The sequence below is a fragment of the Halichondria panicea genome, chromosome 4, assembly GCF_963675165.1.
Source record: "Halichondria panicea chromosome 4, odHalPani1.1, whole genome shotgun sequence".
Lineage (NCBI taxonomy): Eukaryota > Metazoa > Porifera > Demospongiae > Suberitida > Halichondriidae > Halichondria > Halichondria panicea.
The window spans coordinates 5,282,213-5,300,724 of NC_087380.1; the positions used below are offsets into that span (position 1 = coordinate 5,282,213).

The 18,512-nt window shown below is 41.5% G+C and overlaps 5 protein-coding genes and 1 long non-coding RNA gene across 6 annotated transcripts; 3 read left to right on the plus strand and 3 right to left on the minus strand.

Annotated features, from left to right (window-relative positions):
* Positions 1–8: 8 nt before the first annotated feature.
* On the minus strand, positions 9–4,784 carry LOC135334475 (fizzy-related protein homolog). The gene is made up of 11 exons (XM_064529669.1): positions 4,627–4,784; positions 4,185–4,348; positions 3,825–3,902; positions 3,664–3,760; positions 3,284–3,420; positions 2,884–3,133; positions 2,599–2,701; positions 2,195–2,376; positions 1,482–1,676; positions 539–682; positions 9–385 (listed from the first exon to the last, which is right to left on the minus strand). The coding sequence occupies exons 1-11, from the start codon at positions 4,654–4,656 to the stop codon at positions 251–253; spliced, it is 1,515 nt and encodes a 504-aa protein (XP_064385739.1). The 5' UTR covers positions 4,657–4,784; the 3' UTR covers positions 9–250.
* A 23-nt stretch (positions 4,785–4,807) lies between these two features.
* Positions 4,808–10,398, plus strand: LOC135334477 (probable rRNA-processing protein EBP2). Its single transcript, XM_064529671.1, has 7 exons — positions 4,808–4,947; positions 6,005–6,088; positions 6,197–6,345; positions 6,526–6,649; positions 8,885–8,974; positions 9,120–9,326; positions 10,085–10,398. The coding sequence occupies exons 1-7, from the start codon at positions 4,897–4,899 to the stop codon at positions 10,319–10,321; spliced, it is 942 nt and encodes a 313-aa protein (XP_064385741.1). The 5' UTR covers positions 4,808–4,896; the 3' UTR covers positions 10,322–10,398.
* Positions 10,399–10,555: 157 nt separating this feature from the next.
* LOC135334478 (cilia- and flagella-associated protein 144-like) lies at positions 10,556–11,853 on the plus strand. Its single transcript, XM_064529672.1, has 4 exons — positions 10,556–11,068; positions 11,124–11,183; positions 11,438–11,541; positions 11,619–11,853. Exons 1-4 carry the CDS (start codon positions 10,939–10,941, stop codon positions 11,730–11,732), a joined length of 408 nt encoding a protein of 135 aa, XP_064385742.1. The 5' UTR covers positions 10,556–10,938; the 3' UTR covers positions 11,733–11,853.
* LOC135334479 (uncharacterized) lies at positions 11,667–12,759 on the minus strand. The gene is made up of 2 exons (XR_010394303.1): positions 12,603–12,759; positions 11,667–11,821 (listed from the first exon to the last, which is right to left on the minus strand). It is a non-coding gene; the product is annotated as an uncharacterized LOC135334479 (long non-coding RNA).
* A 131-nt stretch (positions 12,760–12,890) lies between these two features.
* LOC135334476 (F-box only protein 4-like) lies at positions 12,891–14,294 on the plus strand. Its single transcript, XM_064529670.1, has 4 exons — positions 12,891–13,117; positions 13,170–13,381; positions 13,455–13,672; positions 13,731–14,294. The coding sequence occupies exons 1-4, from the start codon at positions 12,944–12,946 to the stop codon at positions 14,168–14,170; spliced, it is 1,044 nt and encodes a 347-aa protein (XP_064385740.1). The 5' UTR covers positions 12,891–12,943; the 3' UTR covers positions 14,171–14,294.
* A 71-nt stretch (positions 14,295–14,365) lies between these two features.
* Positions 14,366–18,491, minus strand: LOC135334474 (hippocampus abundant transcript 1 protein-like). The gene is made up of 10 exons (XM_064529668.1): positions 18,329–18,491; positions 18,074–18,163; positions 17,637–17,699; positions 17,334–17,461; positions 16,959–17,073; positions 16,614–16,832; positions 16,186–16,299; positions 15,602–15,786; positions 14,945–15,230; positions 14,366–14,679 (listed from the first exon to the last, which is right to left on the minus strand). The coding sequence occupies exons 1-10, from the start codon at positions 18,482–18,484 to the stop codon at positions 14,416–14,418; spliced, it is 1,620 nt and encodes a 539-aa protein (XP_064385738.1). The 5' UTR covers positions 18,485–18,491; the 3' UTR covers positions 14,366–14,415.
* Positions 18,492–18,512: the final 21 nt, after the last annotated feature.

Here is an 18,512-nt window from a genome sequence, read left to right on the forward strand (position 1 = left end):
ATGAAGGGTCATAAAATAACGTGCATCAAAAGTTCGAGAATCAGAATGATCGAATAGTATCGTGACAAACTCAACGATACAATGATGATTGAAAGAACAAATCAAAAAAAATGAATGAAAACAACTCAAAACTCAAAAAGTGTTCAGAGGTAAGCTCAGGTAACTGAATGACTGAAACAAAAATCATACGAATTACAAACAATCACACGATCATGAAAAACAATTGGACAGAGTCTTGCATAAGATGCAGTCACCGAATAAAGGGATGCATACTTAGACGTGACTCTGGCTCCTTTCGAGACTTTGATTTGTAGAAAACATTCCAGAACCTCAGTGTTTCGTCACCAGCCCCTGTGACCACTGTCTGACCATCAGGTGACATTGCCTAAGTGGAAATGGCACACACAAAATGATAAGGAGCACAGTTAAGAGATTTATTTGACATGCAACAATTGAAGCCAAACAACAGCAATAGTTTGGGAGAACATTGGGTAAGGATGGTATAGCCTACAAGTGCTATCCACATTCACACACTCACTAGATAAAGGACCCTTTGGGCATGCCCTGTTAGCTTGGCCACTTGAGACAGAGCCGGGTACCTCCATACAATAATTTGGTTTTGAGAGTAGCCATGTGTGCTCACTAACTCATTAGTGCTCTTGGACCATGCCAGGTTGCATACCTGTAGGGGACAGAAGCAGTTAGCACCAGTATACCTACACAATTACTATAGCACTAAAGTGCAAAACCCTTGGCTGGTGACGTGAAATGATTATAAAGAAACCAGAAGAGTTATGATTATAATGCAGTGCATGTAGTGATGAATATCATGTATGACTTATTAAACTGTCTAGTACAGCAACTCAGGAGATAAACCAGACTGGAGGCATGCTGAAACATTTGAGAACAAGGTTTTATATGCACAGTGGACTAGGATCACAGCAAAGAAGCCTGGAGTCTCATGCAGAGAAGTATAGCTCCTGGAGTAGGATCTCAGAGTCAGACAACTGATTCAGACACAATTCTAGCTTTCTATTGTATCGACTCTTTTCCACAGTAATTATTGGCTTATGTTTCGAATAATAGCCGCACCTAATTATTGGTTTATGTTTACGCAAAAAGCTTCGTAGGTTTAGCTCGCCTTTTTCTGCGAAACAAATACTTCTTTGCAAAATCTGCCAAATTTTAAGCCTTAGTTTTAATGCTAAAAGTTTCCCTACGTACAAATTGTGATGGCTAAATCACCAGGGAAGCCAAACTGAGCAACAGACACACACACGGACACACAGACAGACTACTATAACCGAGGCCCTACCCGCCTCGGGCAAACTAGAACACCAGTGTGTATCACACTAAAACTGTCACTCAGCTAGTAGACATGGAGATCCATGCACACATTAGTTACAGGGCCATGTAAGAGATAAGTGCTGCACACCTTGATACTGATGAGCAATAATATGTATACTGTACATGTTACTGACCTGCGAACCAGTGTCCACTGACTGAATCTGTGTCCCAGTGAGAGTGTTCCAAAAGCGAATTGTCCGGTCTGCTGTCCCCCCTCCTGACGCCAGTAGTCCGTGTTGGTGTGGAGACCAGGAGATGGCTTTTACAGCTGCGCAGTGTTCAGAGTATCGTTGGTAGGGTGTACACGATGAACGGTTCCACACAAACAACTGTATGGGGAAAAAAGACATAAGAATTGCTCAACACGAATATTTGCATCATTAAAGTCACTTGATGACAGGGTTTCACAAACATCATTATAGTTTTCACAGCTACATTGCGATCACATATTGCACGCTACTATACATGTACCCCCTCCAGACCACAGTAAACCACAAAGCAATGCTAACAATGTGAGATAAGAGGGTGAGGAGTGAGGACTGATGAGGACGTAACCACAACCAATGCAAACACAAAGAGAAACCCAATAACTCAGCCAAGTGAGGTTAGTACAATTGTTCCATGCACCAGAGCATGAATGACATTATTCATTGTACAGTCTCTGGGCTAGTTGTTCAAGCACAATGCCATTAGTACATGATACCACTCACAACCCCTACCTACTGTACGTGTAGTAGTGAGGCCATTGTACAATGCAGGTATTGCCTGAGAAGAGAAACAACAAATCCCCCAGAGCAACCCATCAACCCATGCAGGTTTCATATTTTGAAAACAGCATTGGTCTCACCTTGTTGTCATTGCCACCTGAGGCTAAGAGCTGACCGTCAGGTGACCATCTAAGTCCACACACCTCCTGCGTGTGACCTTGGTAGCGTTTGATTGGACGAGATGCCTCTCGATGGTCCCAGCCCAGAATCATGTGATCTCTGCTTCCAGAACACAGCATGTCCGTACTCCATGACAAAGAGCCTACAGAGATGAAATACATGTATGTAAAGAGGTGCAGCAAGACAAAATAGCAGCGTGAGCAAGTCTAGGAACACATGGAGTGACTGGATAGTAAACTGTACCTAAAGTACCAGGCATACATGGCAGTGATACATCGTAGATTGGAGGCCATACAATTCAAGAGTGGACACAACAATATACAATAAGCCTACACATTACATACTGTGCAAGCAGGACACTTACCCACTCGTGCTGAGTGTCCGTGTAAAGTGGCCACTTTCTTCTCAGCAGCTGCATCCCAGATCTGCACCAGGCCATTCACAGTGCCCACTGCCAAATGTTGACTCTGGGGAAGGGTAATTATTCAAGCACTGAAGTCAAAATGAACGCTCATACAAAACAGCTAAATTTATGGTCCAATGTGCAGTACATTTATATACATTTACACAGGATTTAGGTTGAACAATCCCTAGTATAAGCATTAGTACTTATATTTATGTGTCAACCCAAGATGTCAATTAAGCTCACTCTGTCAGACCAGGAGACAGAGGTGACCACATCTCCATCATCCTGGAGGTCACACAGCTTTGAGACTTGACAGGTGCAAGCACTCCACAGGTAGACAGACGTGCCCAACCCCACACACATTGTATTCTGTGAGGACCAGTCCAACAGGTTTAGGTAAAAGTCGTCTTGGAGCTCTGGGGCATCGAGGACTTTGAATGGTGTCTTGGCTATTTTGCGAGTGACTCTTTGTGGAGATACTAATAACTTTGATCTGTGAAGGGAAAACCACACAGTTAAACAAGACAATAATGTACGTACATACATGTACATGTACATGTAGTTGGTGCTAGGGTCAGACATACATTGCGTTAATGAAGCCAGGAGCATAAACACTGTAATGGAAACCCTACATTCAACTTACGTGCTTTTAGAAACAGGTGAGACTGTGTATTTAGAAAGTTGGTTCATTTTCTTAGGAGACAATGAGAATTTTAGAGTGTTTTCTTTAGGGGAGGGAGTCACAATAGGACTGAGTGGGTCGTCAGTTGAGTGGGGGTCCTGAATGGAATGGGCATGGGCTATTACTCTGTTAGCACCACGTAGATGCATGTATAGCAGCATTGTGCATTAGACATGTACATTCAGTCGGGGAATGACATCCAAAGTGGCCGACACAAAGATACATTGTGTATACGTACATCAAAGGGTGTAGACATTGTATAGTTTATTCACATACAAGCAGACTAGTACAGAGGGCATAGTACAGAGGACAGTGCTGGCTAAGGTAGATAAGATTCATACCGGTACTTCCGTAATTGTTTTTCCCAACAGTTCATTCTGGAGCGCACATTGAAACGTCAGTGTTTCGTTCTTCACAGGCTCAATACTTGCGTCATTCCTAGTGTGAGACCAACAACATGCAAGAGTGTGTAATTAATTTGGATTGATTTGGATTAACTTACTTATCTTTGCTTGGTGATAAGTCATTCATAAACAAACATCTCTTAGCCAGACTTGTGGATCTTCTATTAGGAATGAATCTGCAAAACCAACGCAAAAAGGTCACAAGAAAGAAAGACTGTACGCACAAGTGTGAGTGCTATATACATGTAGTTATCCCACTAAAGAAGTAGTAGACAGTAGTACTAACAGCAATAGTCTAGACATGGGAAAATGAATTGTACATGTAGGGAAACATGGTGTTCGACAATTTACCAGCCCAGCGTTGACTAAATAAAGTCACTGAATAATCCTGACCTTGTAATTTTATGGAAAGTGTTCAGAAACTCAAACTAAACACTGTGTAACTGAGCAGGCCTCACCTGTCATAGTGCACATCTCTGGGCGAACGTGGAGATTTGCCGTAAGGAGACTGTTGCGTCTTGAGGGAGAGTCGTGGACTAGAGGAAGGAGACGTGACTTTACGAGGACTAGCACTGGGGGAAGTGGTCACACTGCTCTCTCGACCAGGCTTGTCATGATATACCTGCAACAAGGAGAGTAATACATACACTCATTCAACATGTGCCTGACGGATTTTGGTTTTTAGCTAGCTCTATTAGTAAATGATCGTGTTGAGTTTACGGATACTGGTACGCAGTAGTTTTTGCACCACAAAACAATGTATGATGTGATCATCCCATACATATATATCTAGAGAGAACCTCATACCCCTAATTGAAGTAATTTTTAAAAGAAAGACATATAAATAATTGGTTCAGCTTTGGCTAGTCTAGACAAGTCACAAAGCCTTTACACACTTACTGAGGACCGAAAGAGCTTCATTAAGTCCATGGCAATATCTTTGTCTACGGTGAAGTCTAGATCGATCTCAGTCTCTTGTGGTCTGCAAAAAGTAAATATCTCAGGCAGCCATCAACTCTGCCACTTCTGTTTTTATTAGTCACGTGATGTATTGATAACGGTTGCCACGCCACCCACGCAACATAGGCATCTTTTATTATTGAGGTCGTTGAATTCAAAAGCTATAATGTTGAACACTCCACGTGGCAAACAATATTTAAAGAGCTAGAGATGTCGATGGAAGAGGACTACTCATCAGAAGACCTGACTAGTGATGAAGAGGTATGAAGGAAGTAGAATAATCAAGTTGGTTGTCACCACATAATTATTATTTGCCTTGAGTTGACTGATGACTCATTGCTGCTATAACGCTAGCATGTGGGGTGCTCTTGGAATGTGAATTTATTAGAGACTTGTACTGTGACGTTGAAAGAACGAGTAGATGTAACAATACTTGCATATTGGTTCTATCCACCAAATTCCACAGTATTCGCATTTCATTGGGTTAAAAATCACATGACATAGGATTCGCATTTTATTGTCCAAATTCTGCTATAGAGCGCACAGAAATGCTGCAAGAGTCTATATACCTATTCCCAGCTCTACTTGATTTTACTCTCGGACTATTAGCCTAGTATACTGCAAAGGATTGGGAATGTACATAGGTTTTGTGTTAGGGTTTAATTATGAGGATTAAAGTGGACGTAAGTTGATTTTGCGTGTGTTGTTGGCTCATACTGACTGCTTACTATTGTTTGACTTCACACTTCACACTTAACTTCAACACGCTGCAGTTCCTGGAGTTGATCAAAACCTTGATTCCCAACCCTTCGCATCCATACAGGGTTGAGCGTTGCGCTGACAAACTAACTTAGAGCGCAAAACATGCTTTCGACATTTGCTTTTGATATTTGCTCTCACCTTCCTGTGCTATTTAATAATTATATGCAAGACATTTAATGTTTATGCGAGTGGCTATCATACTGTATGTATCGCATTCCTGTACATAGCTACGTTTAATGAGGAAATGAAAGCACCGCAGGTGCTGATGCTCAGTGAATGTGTCAAGGCTACATAAAATAAAATTAATTGCTAATACACACAGATATCACTAATGATAAACATTTTTGACTACACAGGTACAGACACACTATTGTATACCTCGCTTGCGCATGCGCACCAAGGCATAATAATTAAGATTTTCGGAGCCTTAAAATTGGCCTAACTTTCTTGTATAACACACGGTATTGGCTAATCTCAGCCGATTAGTTTTGTGATACCGTGTACCGGGTTTTTAATTCGTAATTAATTCCTGTTTCATACGATTACCACTCTGCAGCTTCAGGAAGAATTTGCCAGGGGAAACTTACATTCAGGGTTGATACAGAGGGCACTACCACCCAAAACATTCACAAATAACGTGGTAAGTTCCTATGCAGTGGCGGCTTTGTGCGTTCGTTGGGGACTTGTCCATCCCATGCTACTACTAAATTTGAAGCGTTATGTAAATGTCCACTTTCCCTAATCTCAGGCTGGTCTGAGGGCAGGATTGGATGTCCTCCGTGAGAAGGAATGTGATTGGCTGGAACAAATGGACGTCGTGGCTACTGCCCTGCCCACCTCCATTGAAGAGAAGGATGTAGTCGACCCAGAGGATGACTTTAAGAGGGAAATGCACTTGTAAGTCATTTCTCGTCATTGAACACTTAGTCGTATGCATTGTACCTAATCAGTTATGAGATTTAGTGTTGCATAGTCAATTTCCAAATTCTATTTTGCTTCTGCTTTTTCTCTACAAAAGATAAGCAGTGTTCGTAATAATATTATCGCTCTTCTCATCGCTGTCATATCATCTCCTAGCTATCAACAGGCTCTCTCTTCTGTTGAGGTGGGTCTAAAGAAGCTGGAGGAGTTTGGAGTGCCCACCAAGAGACCAGACGACTACTTTGCAGAGATGCTCAAGACTGATGACCACATGAGGAAGGTGAGTTCTTGTACTTGCTTTAATGTAGTTGATATTGTACAATGGTAGTCAGTAGCCTCGATCCCAGGCCTTACTTTTTCTTGCTGTTGTCACTGTTTATCCATAAATCATAAGAAAGACATAGTAAGGCAGCAAAGAAAGAAATGGGCGCACAGTTAAGAAAAAGTAAGGCCTGGTTTGGGAAATCGCGTGATCCACAAGGATTTTTATGAACGTGGGCGATATGTAGCCCACAATCGTGACGTAAGATATTCTCCCACACATTCAGAGTTAATAAGACTGTACTGAGACAACCACCAAGCTGTGCTGCAAGTCAGATCTGAGAACCAGCGTGGCCAGCTCTGGTGGCAGTAGCTACCTGCTATATGATAATGATGACTAAGTTATTCTTGATCTATACTATCAGTAGACTATATAATAGCATGTAGAAAGACACAAGAAAAGATGATAGTCTGATAGAATCTGAACACAACTAGTAGATCATCTAGCTAAGCCTAAGGTATAGCTAGCTATAGTGCTTGCAAACTTCCAGTTCCAAGTCCATGTCCAGCTTGCTGCAGGCAAAGTTTTATTAGTCGTAGATCTCTGCGTGGGCAGTCCAACATCTCTAGCTCAGCATGCCCACGCTCATTTTCACCCTTCTACCCTCACGCGACTTCCCGATACAGGCTCTCCTTTTTCCTAACTCTACGTCTATTTCTTTCTTATTCCTCCAATTAATACCGTATTTTATCTCATTGAACGATTAATACAGTATTTTATCTTATTGAACGATTGTGATAAAGAGAACAGAAAAAGGAGAGCCTGTGTAGAGGCTAGGTAGTCAGTGCAATGTTTTGGTCCTCTCCTTCCTTTGTCATAATAATATCGGAACCTTCTCTCCAAAATTGTTTCTTTGTGTCTAAAAGCACTCGGCTTGAAGTGTGGTTGTATAGCATATTAGCATGTTTCATTCTGTATGTGAACTGATTAAGGGTGGAAGCCTAGCAGAAATTAAATGGTTATAAAACTCTGGGGACACTTAAATTTTGGCTTTTGTAATGTTTTGAGAACGACATTGCTTCAGTGGTGGGTCAGACATGCACTGAACAAGGGCCGCAGCAGCAGAATCAGTAGTGCAGTGTGCATGGAAACAAATATGCCTCTGTGTGATCACTGATTAGATGTGAAACCTAGACTCACAAGGCAAATTGCCAACACCAAAAAAGGGTGCTTCTATAGTGTTTATAGCTGTATATAATCTTCATCACTCGTCATTATAAGCAGTCGTTCTTCTCGGGTAAAGCAGGAAGATGATAAATAACTAACACATCAATAAAGCATTCAGTTTCAATGAAAGCACCGCAGGTGCTGATGCCTCGGTGGAGATGCCAAAGCTACTAATAGCTAAGTCTGCTTTTATACTGATGAAAATTTTGGCAATAATTATTTTGCTGCATGCAAACTCACTCAAGGAGTGGGTAATGATCGACCATGATTGTTGTTAAAAACGATCGATGCCAAAAGTTTAAGTCTAAAATTAATGGCTGCCATCAGCAGAGCCTTGCAGCTCTCTTCCTCACTCTTGCAGCTACCAATAGCTAGCATTCTAGTGCAGAGCTAACTACTAAGTAGAGTAGTAACACTCGGTAAACAAGTTTGGCTACGTGCTCTTCTGAAAAGGCTGCAATGGCATTCCAAGTATTACTAAGCAAAACTAGGCATAACTCGAGAACGAAGCATTATTTTGCAAATCCACGAATTGAAATCCAAGTAAACATGACTAGAAGCCTATAGAAATGCTTACTTGCACTTGATTCATCCTTCAGCAGCTGTAGCAGTCTACACAGACGCACAAACACACTACCGTATACCTCGCTTGCGCATGCGCACCGAGGCATAATTATGGAAAATGTCCATGCTGACACTCGCGTCCTCTTACCAAATTATGACATAATATGTATAATTTATACCCTCTCAGGGTTTCATCTAGTGGGAGTGGGGGGGGGGCAGGGGTGAACCTTCCCCCTTCCCCCAAATGTTGTAGAATAATGACATCATCACACTATTATGTGCAATATGTAACTAGATCTGTGGGAGTGGCCAACCATTTGCCAAACCTTCCCCCAAAACTTTTAATCATAGATGAAACTCTGCCTCTTATATGACCTCTAGTGACTGAGTGTTCGCACACTAACATAATTCTTTTCTTGATTATTATTATTTGAATTTACTCATTTTACTGCACTGTTGTAGGTACGACAAAATCTGTTGACTAGACAAAAGATTTTGGAGAAAAAAGATAAGCTAAGGAAACTCCGTGAACAAAAGAAGTTCGGAAAGAAGGTACAGTGTAGTTGCTATGTGTATCACACTATGCTTCATCGATATGCTCGGATCTAACTTTCAGCCCAGTAAAGGTTGTATAATAATTATTGTCACGTTAAAATTAAAAGGTGGAAGCTAACTATTAATTTTATCACTTTTACAGGTCCAACATGAAGTTTTACAAAAACGTAGAGAAGAGAAAAAGGCGTCCCTGGACTCAATTAAGCGGTACAAGAAAGGCAAAGGGGAGAAGCCATCTTTCTTAGCAAACAAAGATGATGAGGATGACTTCCCAGTGGCTGCTCATCGCGAGAACAGAGGGGACAGGAAATCTGGAGACTGGGAGAAATCGAAGAAAAGACAAATGAGAGTAAGTTATAATAACATATTTTTTTACTATTTCTGCTAATAAGTGTACATGTAAAATCATAAAAGTGTGTACTTGCAGATCACAACTTGAGCACGAGCAAAATGTGCTAAACAGTGAAATACCTGTAAATAAATTATACTAGGTATACGCACACGTATAATTATTTAAGTACTATTTTAGGAGAAAGAAGAAAAGTAAACTTGCTAGCTCTCTAGAGTATAGAGAAAAAGATTTATGGATGCGTATAGATCTATAAAAATATCAACATTATTGGTTAGAACCAGTCTCTGATTTCTCTTTCCATGAGTAGTAGTGGTCGTTGTTGGTCATGTACGTAAGACTCTTATATAGCTACAGGATCTATGGCTATACAGCCGGCCTATATAGCTAACTTAGATATTATTATGCCAATAGTAGATCAGTTAGGAGGTAATAAAGATTAACCGAATGTAGCCGAATGTAGCCACACCCAATTCCGCATTCCTGAAGCGTGACATTTCTGAGCGTGACATACATACATACAAAGGTTTTCTGAGATACGATGCAGTATTAGTTGCCTCGTGCTAAGGTAGGTGCTCAGCAATTACCTTAAGTATGTAAACTTGAGTCTATTTCATTTCAGCACATAGTTTGTTGTTAAAAATTCATTCTGTTTGAGCAAGCCGAGGGCAGTTCTATGTATTCCCCGAGGACGCAGTCCTATAACATAATTTTTGTAGTTTAGAAATGTCAAGTTCAATGTCTGGTTATCTGTGTAGGACAAGACATATGGCTTTGGTGGCAAGAAGCGACGATTGAAGAGCAATACAGCTGATTCGAGTGCAGACATGTCCACATTCAGCGCTGGTCGACATAGTCGAACGGGTCGAGGAATAAAGGGAGGAGTCACTGGAGGTCCCAGAGGGAGGGCGGGAGCTGCTGCAGCTCCGGGCAAGAACGGAAAGAAGGGTAGACTGGGGAAGTCAAGGAGGCAAAAAATGAAACTTAAACGCTGACAACACTATTAGTATAATAGTGTGGGCTAATCGTGTATGATGAAGTTCTTGGCAGTTTTTATTAACATTGCCACGGCTGTTATTCAAAAACAACACGGCATGCAATTACTTAAGAGGTAATTGCACGCTATCGTTGACGATGTGCAGTTACTGGACCGGTTGTGATACAGGATTAATTGCTGTACTCTCTCCAGTCGCTATTAGCACATCATACGATTATGAGAATCTTATGAGATTCGTTTTGTCATTGAATGTGCATGAGAGTTTGCTTGTTGTTTTCATGCAAGATTAACACAATGTTGTAAAAAATACAATTGGCGTATGTCAGCTAAAATAATGATCTCTTCGACCCCATGCTGTCAAGCTAAGATCTCACAGTATGCTACAATGTACTTTGCTGGAGCTAGCTAGCTGCAGTGAGAAGATGAATGATACAATGTAGCTAACACTGTAATTAGTAATGGTCGTGTTATTTTAGTGAAAAATCGGTCTTGTGCCACCTCGTTGCAGGGCGGCTATTACAAAACTATTCTAATTTTACCTGCTAGGTAGTCATAACAACATAAAATTGAAAAGTTAAAAGTCACAGTAAAAGTTCTTACATATCCTCGACCTCAATGGCGACTAAACAGGAGAAAGAGCAAGTAAATGTAGTACACCAGAATGCTATCTTCAGGGAGACCATTCACAAGGAGCAACGAGAACAAAAACTTTACACCAGTTACGGAGTAAATCCATACAAAAAGGGTAAGTCCACCATTGTATTTTGATCTGGCAGTCAACTGCACTGTGCTACTGACAGATTACGTGCTCGCTGGAAAGCCAAATTCTCAATATGATTCTGCTGAAGGCACAGAAGATCGTAAGTGGATACGTCCTTGACGATACCAAGGGCGTATAAAAGAATAGCAACTCCTATAATATGAGCAGAGTTCAAACGTGGGCGGATGACTGTGCATGAAATGAAATTTCTATTTTAGCACTTTATGCAAATGCACACATTCCTCCGCCCACGTTTAAACTCTGCTAGCTACGTGTACTGATGTTACATGCCCTCTCTTCTTTTATACGCCCTTGACGATACATTATTATTACCAATTTATTGTCTCCTTGTAGAGCAATACCTTCAAGTGTACAGACGTGCACAGGATATCCCCCAGAGGAAATTTGACTTTCCTCAAACGGAGGCACAGGAAATTGGATGGGACACAAAACCACTGGTGAGAAGATGTGATGATGTCATACCTAGTATTTCTGCATGATTCCACCCGGTTTTGATTCGTGCTTCTGTCCACAGATTAACCCCTTAAGAAACGACACTCGTCTAAATAATCCTCGTAGGAACTCGGAGATCACCAAATACATGGATACAGCATGGAGACAAAAAGAACAAGAAAATTTACAGCAATGAACAGTTAGCGCATTATTTACAGTACACATAATTGTTTGCTTTGTGTAATTAATCATTAAACCTAAATGTTCGATGACACCACTGTTTGCCTGTGTGAAGATAATTATTATGGATATTTTCATCATTAATTTTAATATAGCAAGTAGTGATATAATTTAAAGCTATGGTACAGCTTCCGAGAAAAATGAGGGAAAGTACCGTAAGGGTTCCAATAGAACCAACCTCTGTTAGGACACCCTCTTTTATAACGCCCATAATTATACTACCATATAAAACCATTTTTTTGTACATTGTTTCTATAAAAATAATTACTGGTTCTATAATTAGAACGTTTACGATAAACACCCCGAATAACACAAACAAGATGTGTTGGTATAATTATGTTGGTTAATAATTGGCATTTGAATGAGGTCCAAACTACTTCTCCTTCAGTTGTTGCAACTTGACGGTGTTGGTAGGATCAGTTATTTGGGGGCATATCGAACTGTCTATATAGCAGCGTCATAATCTCTGTTTATCTCCTTTACCATAAATCATGTAACGCCAGTAAAGAATCTGAATGCTTGAATAGAAGAGTAGTGCGAGTTAAACAGTAAAAGTAGTGCTGGACCTTGACTCAAAAGCATAGATAATGCTCAAACCATGCCACAACATTATCGTAAAATCCGATCAAAATTAATAGGCCATGACCAAAGACGTGTAGGTGATTTCCGCGCTACAAATCGTGGGGTCACTTGTTATTCCTACAACATGATGGCCTGACTTTTGTGATTATGGACATTTATAATAGCAGCTTTGATGCTTTTTACACAATGTGCAATTGTTTTATGGTGTAATCTTTCCTTTACAACTAGCTGTTCTTGGGCAAACCTTTCTTTGGAGCGGGCTCCTCCGGCTCCGGCCTCCCTAGCCCTCTTGCCTCCTCCATTCGATATCAATTTTGCTTGCTGGTCGATCAGCCCATAGATTGAAGAGTTAACTGATCTATTAAATGTATATGATCAGCCATTCTGCTCATTTTAGTTGGGCGGAGTCCCAGGTAATGAGGATTTATTGTTGCCCAATAGGGATTCCCCCACCCCCACTGCCACATCATCAACTTTTACATGTGCAAATCAGCAACTGTGACTAGACTGTATTCCTGATTAAAAGGTGAAGCTTGCTGCATGCTAGTACTTTATAGCACTGTATGAAAAATATTAGAGATCAAGATGCTTCATTTGAACCACTTTCATTGTTTCTACGAACAGGATAGCCCTTTCAGCGATACTTGTAAAGAGGTCACCAGTCGTCTCCATCAGGCTGCTGAGTTGTGTGGCTCCTCTTTGAGAGCAGGAACTGCCTCTCTGAAGCAATCAAACACCATTACACTTTCTGACCTTCCAGTAAGTGCCTTCATCACCAACTTTACCTGTTATTGAACTCTCTGTCCGACAGATTATTGTTCAGTTACACATTTTCTCCTACCTTGATGCTCGTTCACTGTGTCAATTGGCTGTGACGTCTTCTAGACTGAGTCAGTCATCATGTGATTCTCTCCTGTGGTCGCGTCTACTGGCAAGAGACTCTCTCTCATGGTCTGTGTTGGGACACCTCTCCTATCCCCCTGTGTACACCTCAGCCGGCTCAGAGCTTTCCCCAAAAGAAATGTGAGTATAGCTATTGACTTTATTACTACTTCCTTGATTCATGTACTTACTTATTTTCATGTACTTATTGCAGATATGAGGCTTGCTATAGTCGCCGTGAGTGCATTCCTCAGCGATCATTCACTCACCCTCTCACCACACGACTACGGGGTCTTGTTCGAAGACTACAAGGTCATGTGCCAAAATTGCTAGTTGTCGGCTCAGGACTAGAGACTCTTCCATTCATTCGCACTCTGCTATGGGAGGAACAGTCACCATATAAACCCATTGGCATGTCCCCTGGCAAAGATGGTGAGTGACGGTTCTACTAAATCTTTCTTCTAATCGTTCTACTATTTGTACTGTGCAGGCATTGGCAGTGGTGTGTGTGTGCAGCATAGGGACCGTCCCCTCAACCTTGTGACCCTCTACAGAGCCCCAAAGGCTGAACGAACTTCCTCAACTGTCAACAAGCTACTCACAGCGTCAAGAGAAGAACTGACACCAGGTGTACAGGAGCTGTGTCAACAAGCTGATGGATTGGTTTTAGTAGTTGATTCCACAGAGGCCCCCTGCTGTGACGATGCTAGTCTATTGGGTGGAATGATTGGCTACTGTCCTCATGGAACACCTGCACTCATTCTAGCCTGCTCAATGAAGGAGTTAGAGGTCAGCCCACCCCCCCTTTGCTGGGCCGAGAGTCTACAGTTGACCAGACTGAGCGTCCCATGGCAAGTGAGGAGGCTGAATTTAGAGGCTACCAGTGGGCTTGAACAAGGGATGGACTGGCTGTTAACAGCAAGACAATGATGTGTGGAATGGCTGAATGCTTTATGTTGCGTATACTTAATACTTGAAGCTAATTAAATTTTTGTTCAATTTACTTTGCACCACCCACACAATACGAATTTCATAATAATTATGCCTATTAAAATTTATAATAAAGGACCGTCATGCATATACATGTACGTGCATACAGCTACATGTACTTGATGAAACATGCGATAAAATCCACTGAAGTATGAATTTGAAAGGTTAAACAAAATAAGTATCTGCTATAACAAGGATTGTCTAGTGAGCTCCACAAAAACTGGGGCGTCAGTGTCAGCTGGTGATCGATGCAATGTGTCATGTGAATTGTCATGTTCTATAAGAGGTAATGTCATTGCTGTACTAGTCGAGGAGGAGGGTGCGTTGGAATTTCTCCGAGAGTGGTTGATTTTGATTGGCTCAGTTTCCTTGATACAACACGCTACCATGATGGCCAGGAACACAGGAAACACTCCAAACAAGAATGGGACACCCTTGAAGAGCTCATTCTGTTTGTGTGGGACATAGAGAACAGTCATAATACTTACAAGAGACACACAATCTCATTTGGGGTGGATGAAAGCCTATATCCCTCATAGCACCCATGCTGATGAGAATGACCTAATGAGACGTTACATGCCGATGTATAGTAGTAGTGACTTTGAACTCTATGAAAATTAGGGTTGAAAATTTATTGTATGTACCAACATTATACACAGTGTACATGTAGTGCTTCAACGATGACTACAGTAATTTAATTAATGTGTATAATACCTCTATTATAGGTGCCACAGAAATATTTGCAGTACTGCTGTGTCCAGGACTCAAACCCACAGCACTCTTACCGACACCAACAGCTTCCCCAAGATTAACGTGGAACACCCAGAACAGGAACCCAAATATAGCTGGACCCAGCCCATTACACAACCCTCTCATTCCGGTGAGTATGCCGAGGGCCACCCCCTGTTGTTCTGACGAGGCATTCTTGCTGACCAAAGCGCTGATGGCAGGGTAAATGATGGAAGATATGGCTGCAAATATGCCAGCAAACCACATCAGCCTAGTGTGTGTGAGGGGGGTTAGGGGTAATGATCATGTGTACAGTAATTTCAATGTAGCTTACACGTGGTTGAAGATGTACCGTATAGCGGGTAAATTTTGCAAGCCTACTATTTGGCGAACTATTAATGGCGATTATTTATTTGACTATGCTATGGAAATTTTTTTAATTTGGCGACCACCTTGATTCACCAAATAGACAAGATTACCCGCTATACGGTAGTCAGGTACAGCCTAGCCTACTAAAACATTGATATTAAATTAGCATAACTATTTTCATAGTGGGAAACCATGAGGAACATGCATCACTTAGTTCAACCTTGGGCTGCACACAGGCAACAAACACCATACAGTACATGTACATGTAAGTACCATTTTGAGGTCCACACTCCATATATGAACAGCTGCACTGCCTGGAAAACCAGCCCTATGATGATGGTATACTTATAGCCAAAGAAGGTCATGAGCCAAGTCAGGCCCAGAGTCTGAGCACCTACTGAGGTCACACAAAGAACGGCTATGAACAGCGCCACTTGGTTCAGTGAGAATCCAACCACCTGGAGAAAGGTTAGATTACAAAAGCTCTGCCTACATGTACAGTATGGTACGGAGCCGTACACTTCACCTACTGTATAGGCTGTTCATATTGAACTGTAAATTCTGGAGAGCTGTTGCGATTCGAATACAAGTTTGAAATACACTTTTTATACATGTATATGTACAGTACGTACAAACAGGAGTACACTCCTGGTACAAATTATGAATGCATGCATGTACATTGTAAGACTGGACTGTACACCAATGACGATACTAAATGTATGTGAATTTTTACTTCAAGGCTGGGGAAACAACCCCTATAATTGTGCCTGAACAGATTTTAAGGAACAATTCTACAATGCTTCACGGTATCTACTTCACTACAATAATCTACTACAATTGCCTAGTGTATAGCTGACCTTTTGAAGGTAGAGGAAGAAACATGAGTATTGGCCAGCCTCAGGGAGGTAGGAAAGAAAGACCATGATGGAGAGCCGCAGGAGACGAATGTCTTTACCAGCCTTACGCAGGGACTGTGGAAACACAGTGGGTTATGAACACTTTGCATACATGTAGTGTACAGTAGGTACGCACGCATACATGTACATTCTTTATACTACTATACTGTACAAATGTAGACGCTCTTCAAAACTCTCCCTAAGAAGCGAGTGTTAACACCTTGTAACTTAAAGGGGCCTACATGTACATGTACATGTATATAAGTTTTCTGTCACTAATTCACTTTCCTATATAAGCAAAGGAAACCTTTCAACAAAATAATGACAATTATTGCCCCGGGCCCCTCAGCCCCCTCTACATGTACTTGGAAGGTTCACTGTATACTCACAGCAAAGGGGTCCACTTGGTCCCAGTTGATCTCTCCCCAGTTGCTTTTTCTCTCTTTGAGGCTCTCGGGCACCATAAACCAAATGAACATGACGTTGAACAGTGCTACCATGGTAGCTAGTAGAATGACTTGTGTCTCCCCATGCAGTGGGCTGGCATTCAGGATGTACGTACCCAATGCCGGACTGATGACCAGACTAGCAGCAAAGGTGGCAGACACCTGTGCGTGACGGTGTGTGGATGGATGGGGTAAGTTTTGAATTAGAATACGGTTTATTTCTTATGATAAAGGTCCACTCTACGATAGGTAAGCCTTCCATTTATAGTGTATATAGTTAGTGCTCACCAGTCCATAGGAGTATGTCCTCTCATCCTCACTTGTGCAATCTGCCACGTAGGCAAACACAATGGAGAAAGTGACAGAAAACACTCCCGATATCGCCACACTAATAAAGTAGGCCCTGTGGGGAGGGGGGTGTTACAAAGGACATTCTATTGATCTCCTAATTTACCGTACTTAATAACGTATTTTCATTCCCTAACTGAGCATACGTATTAAGTATGGTAGAATAATTAGTATACAGCAATCTTTCTCGTTAGAATACTCACATCTACTGCAATTATGACACACTTGGCAAGGTGGTCTTATTGCATTTGTAAATGAGCATATGCCCGTGCTCTGTACACGTACATACTCTCACTAGACTATCCAGTGACTCACGTGGCACTATAGAGCAGTATGGGGATGGGTGCACAAGTGAAGAGCACTGAGAGGAGCAGGAAATACTTCCTCCCCCAGGCATCGGACAAAGCCCCAAGTAAGGGGGCAGATAAGAACGACAGAATGCCCTACATAAGAGAAGACACAACTCAACATAGGACTAAGTATGTAGGGTGTTAGGGGAAGTTCTGTAAATTAACCATACAATTTCATTTCTAGTCATAATCCAATACCAACCACTTGATGTGGTTTGGCAATGATCAGAGCATTATTTGTACAAGTACGAGTACATGACTGGCCTACCTTGACTCCCTGTACGATGCCATTCATGAGGAAAGTGCCAGTGGGAAAAGCCGTCTTGAGAGCCTGCACAGGAGGAATGGCTATTAAACTAAGTGGAGACCTCAGAATGTGCTCTGTGACAGCATACAAAATGGATACACTCTATAACATGTCACATGAACGACAACACATAGCTAGCAGTGTTTTCTTCAGGTACTGTACGTTCTTCACTGTACATTGCATGAATTCATTTACACTGCATGTAGGCTCATTTTTTTAAAACACCATTTTTTCATACCATTATACTGATACAAAGGAACAATTTGTCATTGATGCCTAAATTTTGCTACATCATTTTAAAAGGAATTCTATGAACTGTAAATAGTGTGCGCTAGGAAGTGAATCACTTGTTCAACGTGAGGTGCCTTCATACCAGTCAGCCTCACAGTGTGACTAACCTGTATAGTGGGTGAAGTGAGGAGGCCCCAGGAAAAGAACTCTAGGAAGATGACCACAGTGGCATGGGAAACACTCGCCTTGCCATAACCCTGCATATAATATATGCAGGTTAACATGAACATGTTTCACTGTACACACTGTGTCTAGCATCGGTGTAGTAGTAAACACACAAACATAAGTACAATAGATTACACAGCTAGTGTACAATTAGTCGATCTCATAGTGATTGTAGATATACTCGATCTACAACTTGCCTCTATCATGTCATTGCAACCACTTTCTGATGAAGACCTCTTCCTTCCTCTTCTGAACACATTTTTTATCCTACTGAAAGCTCTACCTCTCATCATTTTTTCCATTCTCCTACTAACTTGTGACCTTGTGTCATCATCACTAATTTTTGTGTTCATGTTGTAATCAAGGGTCCATAAGTCAAAG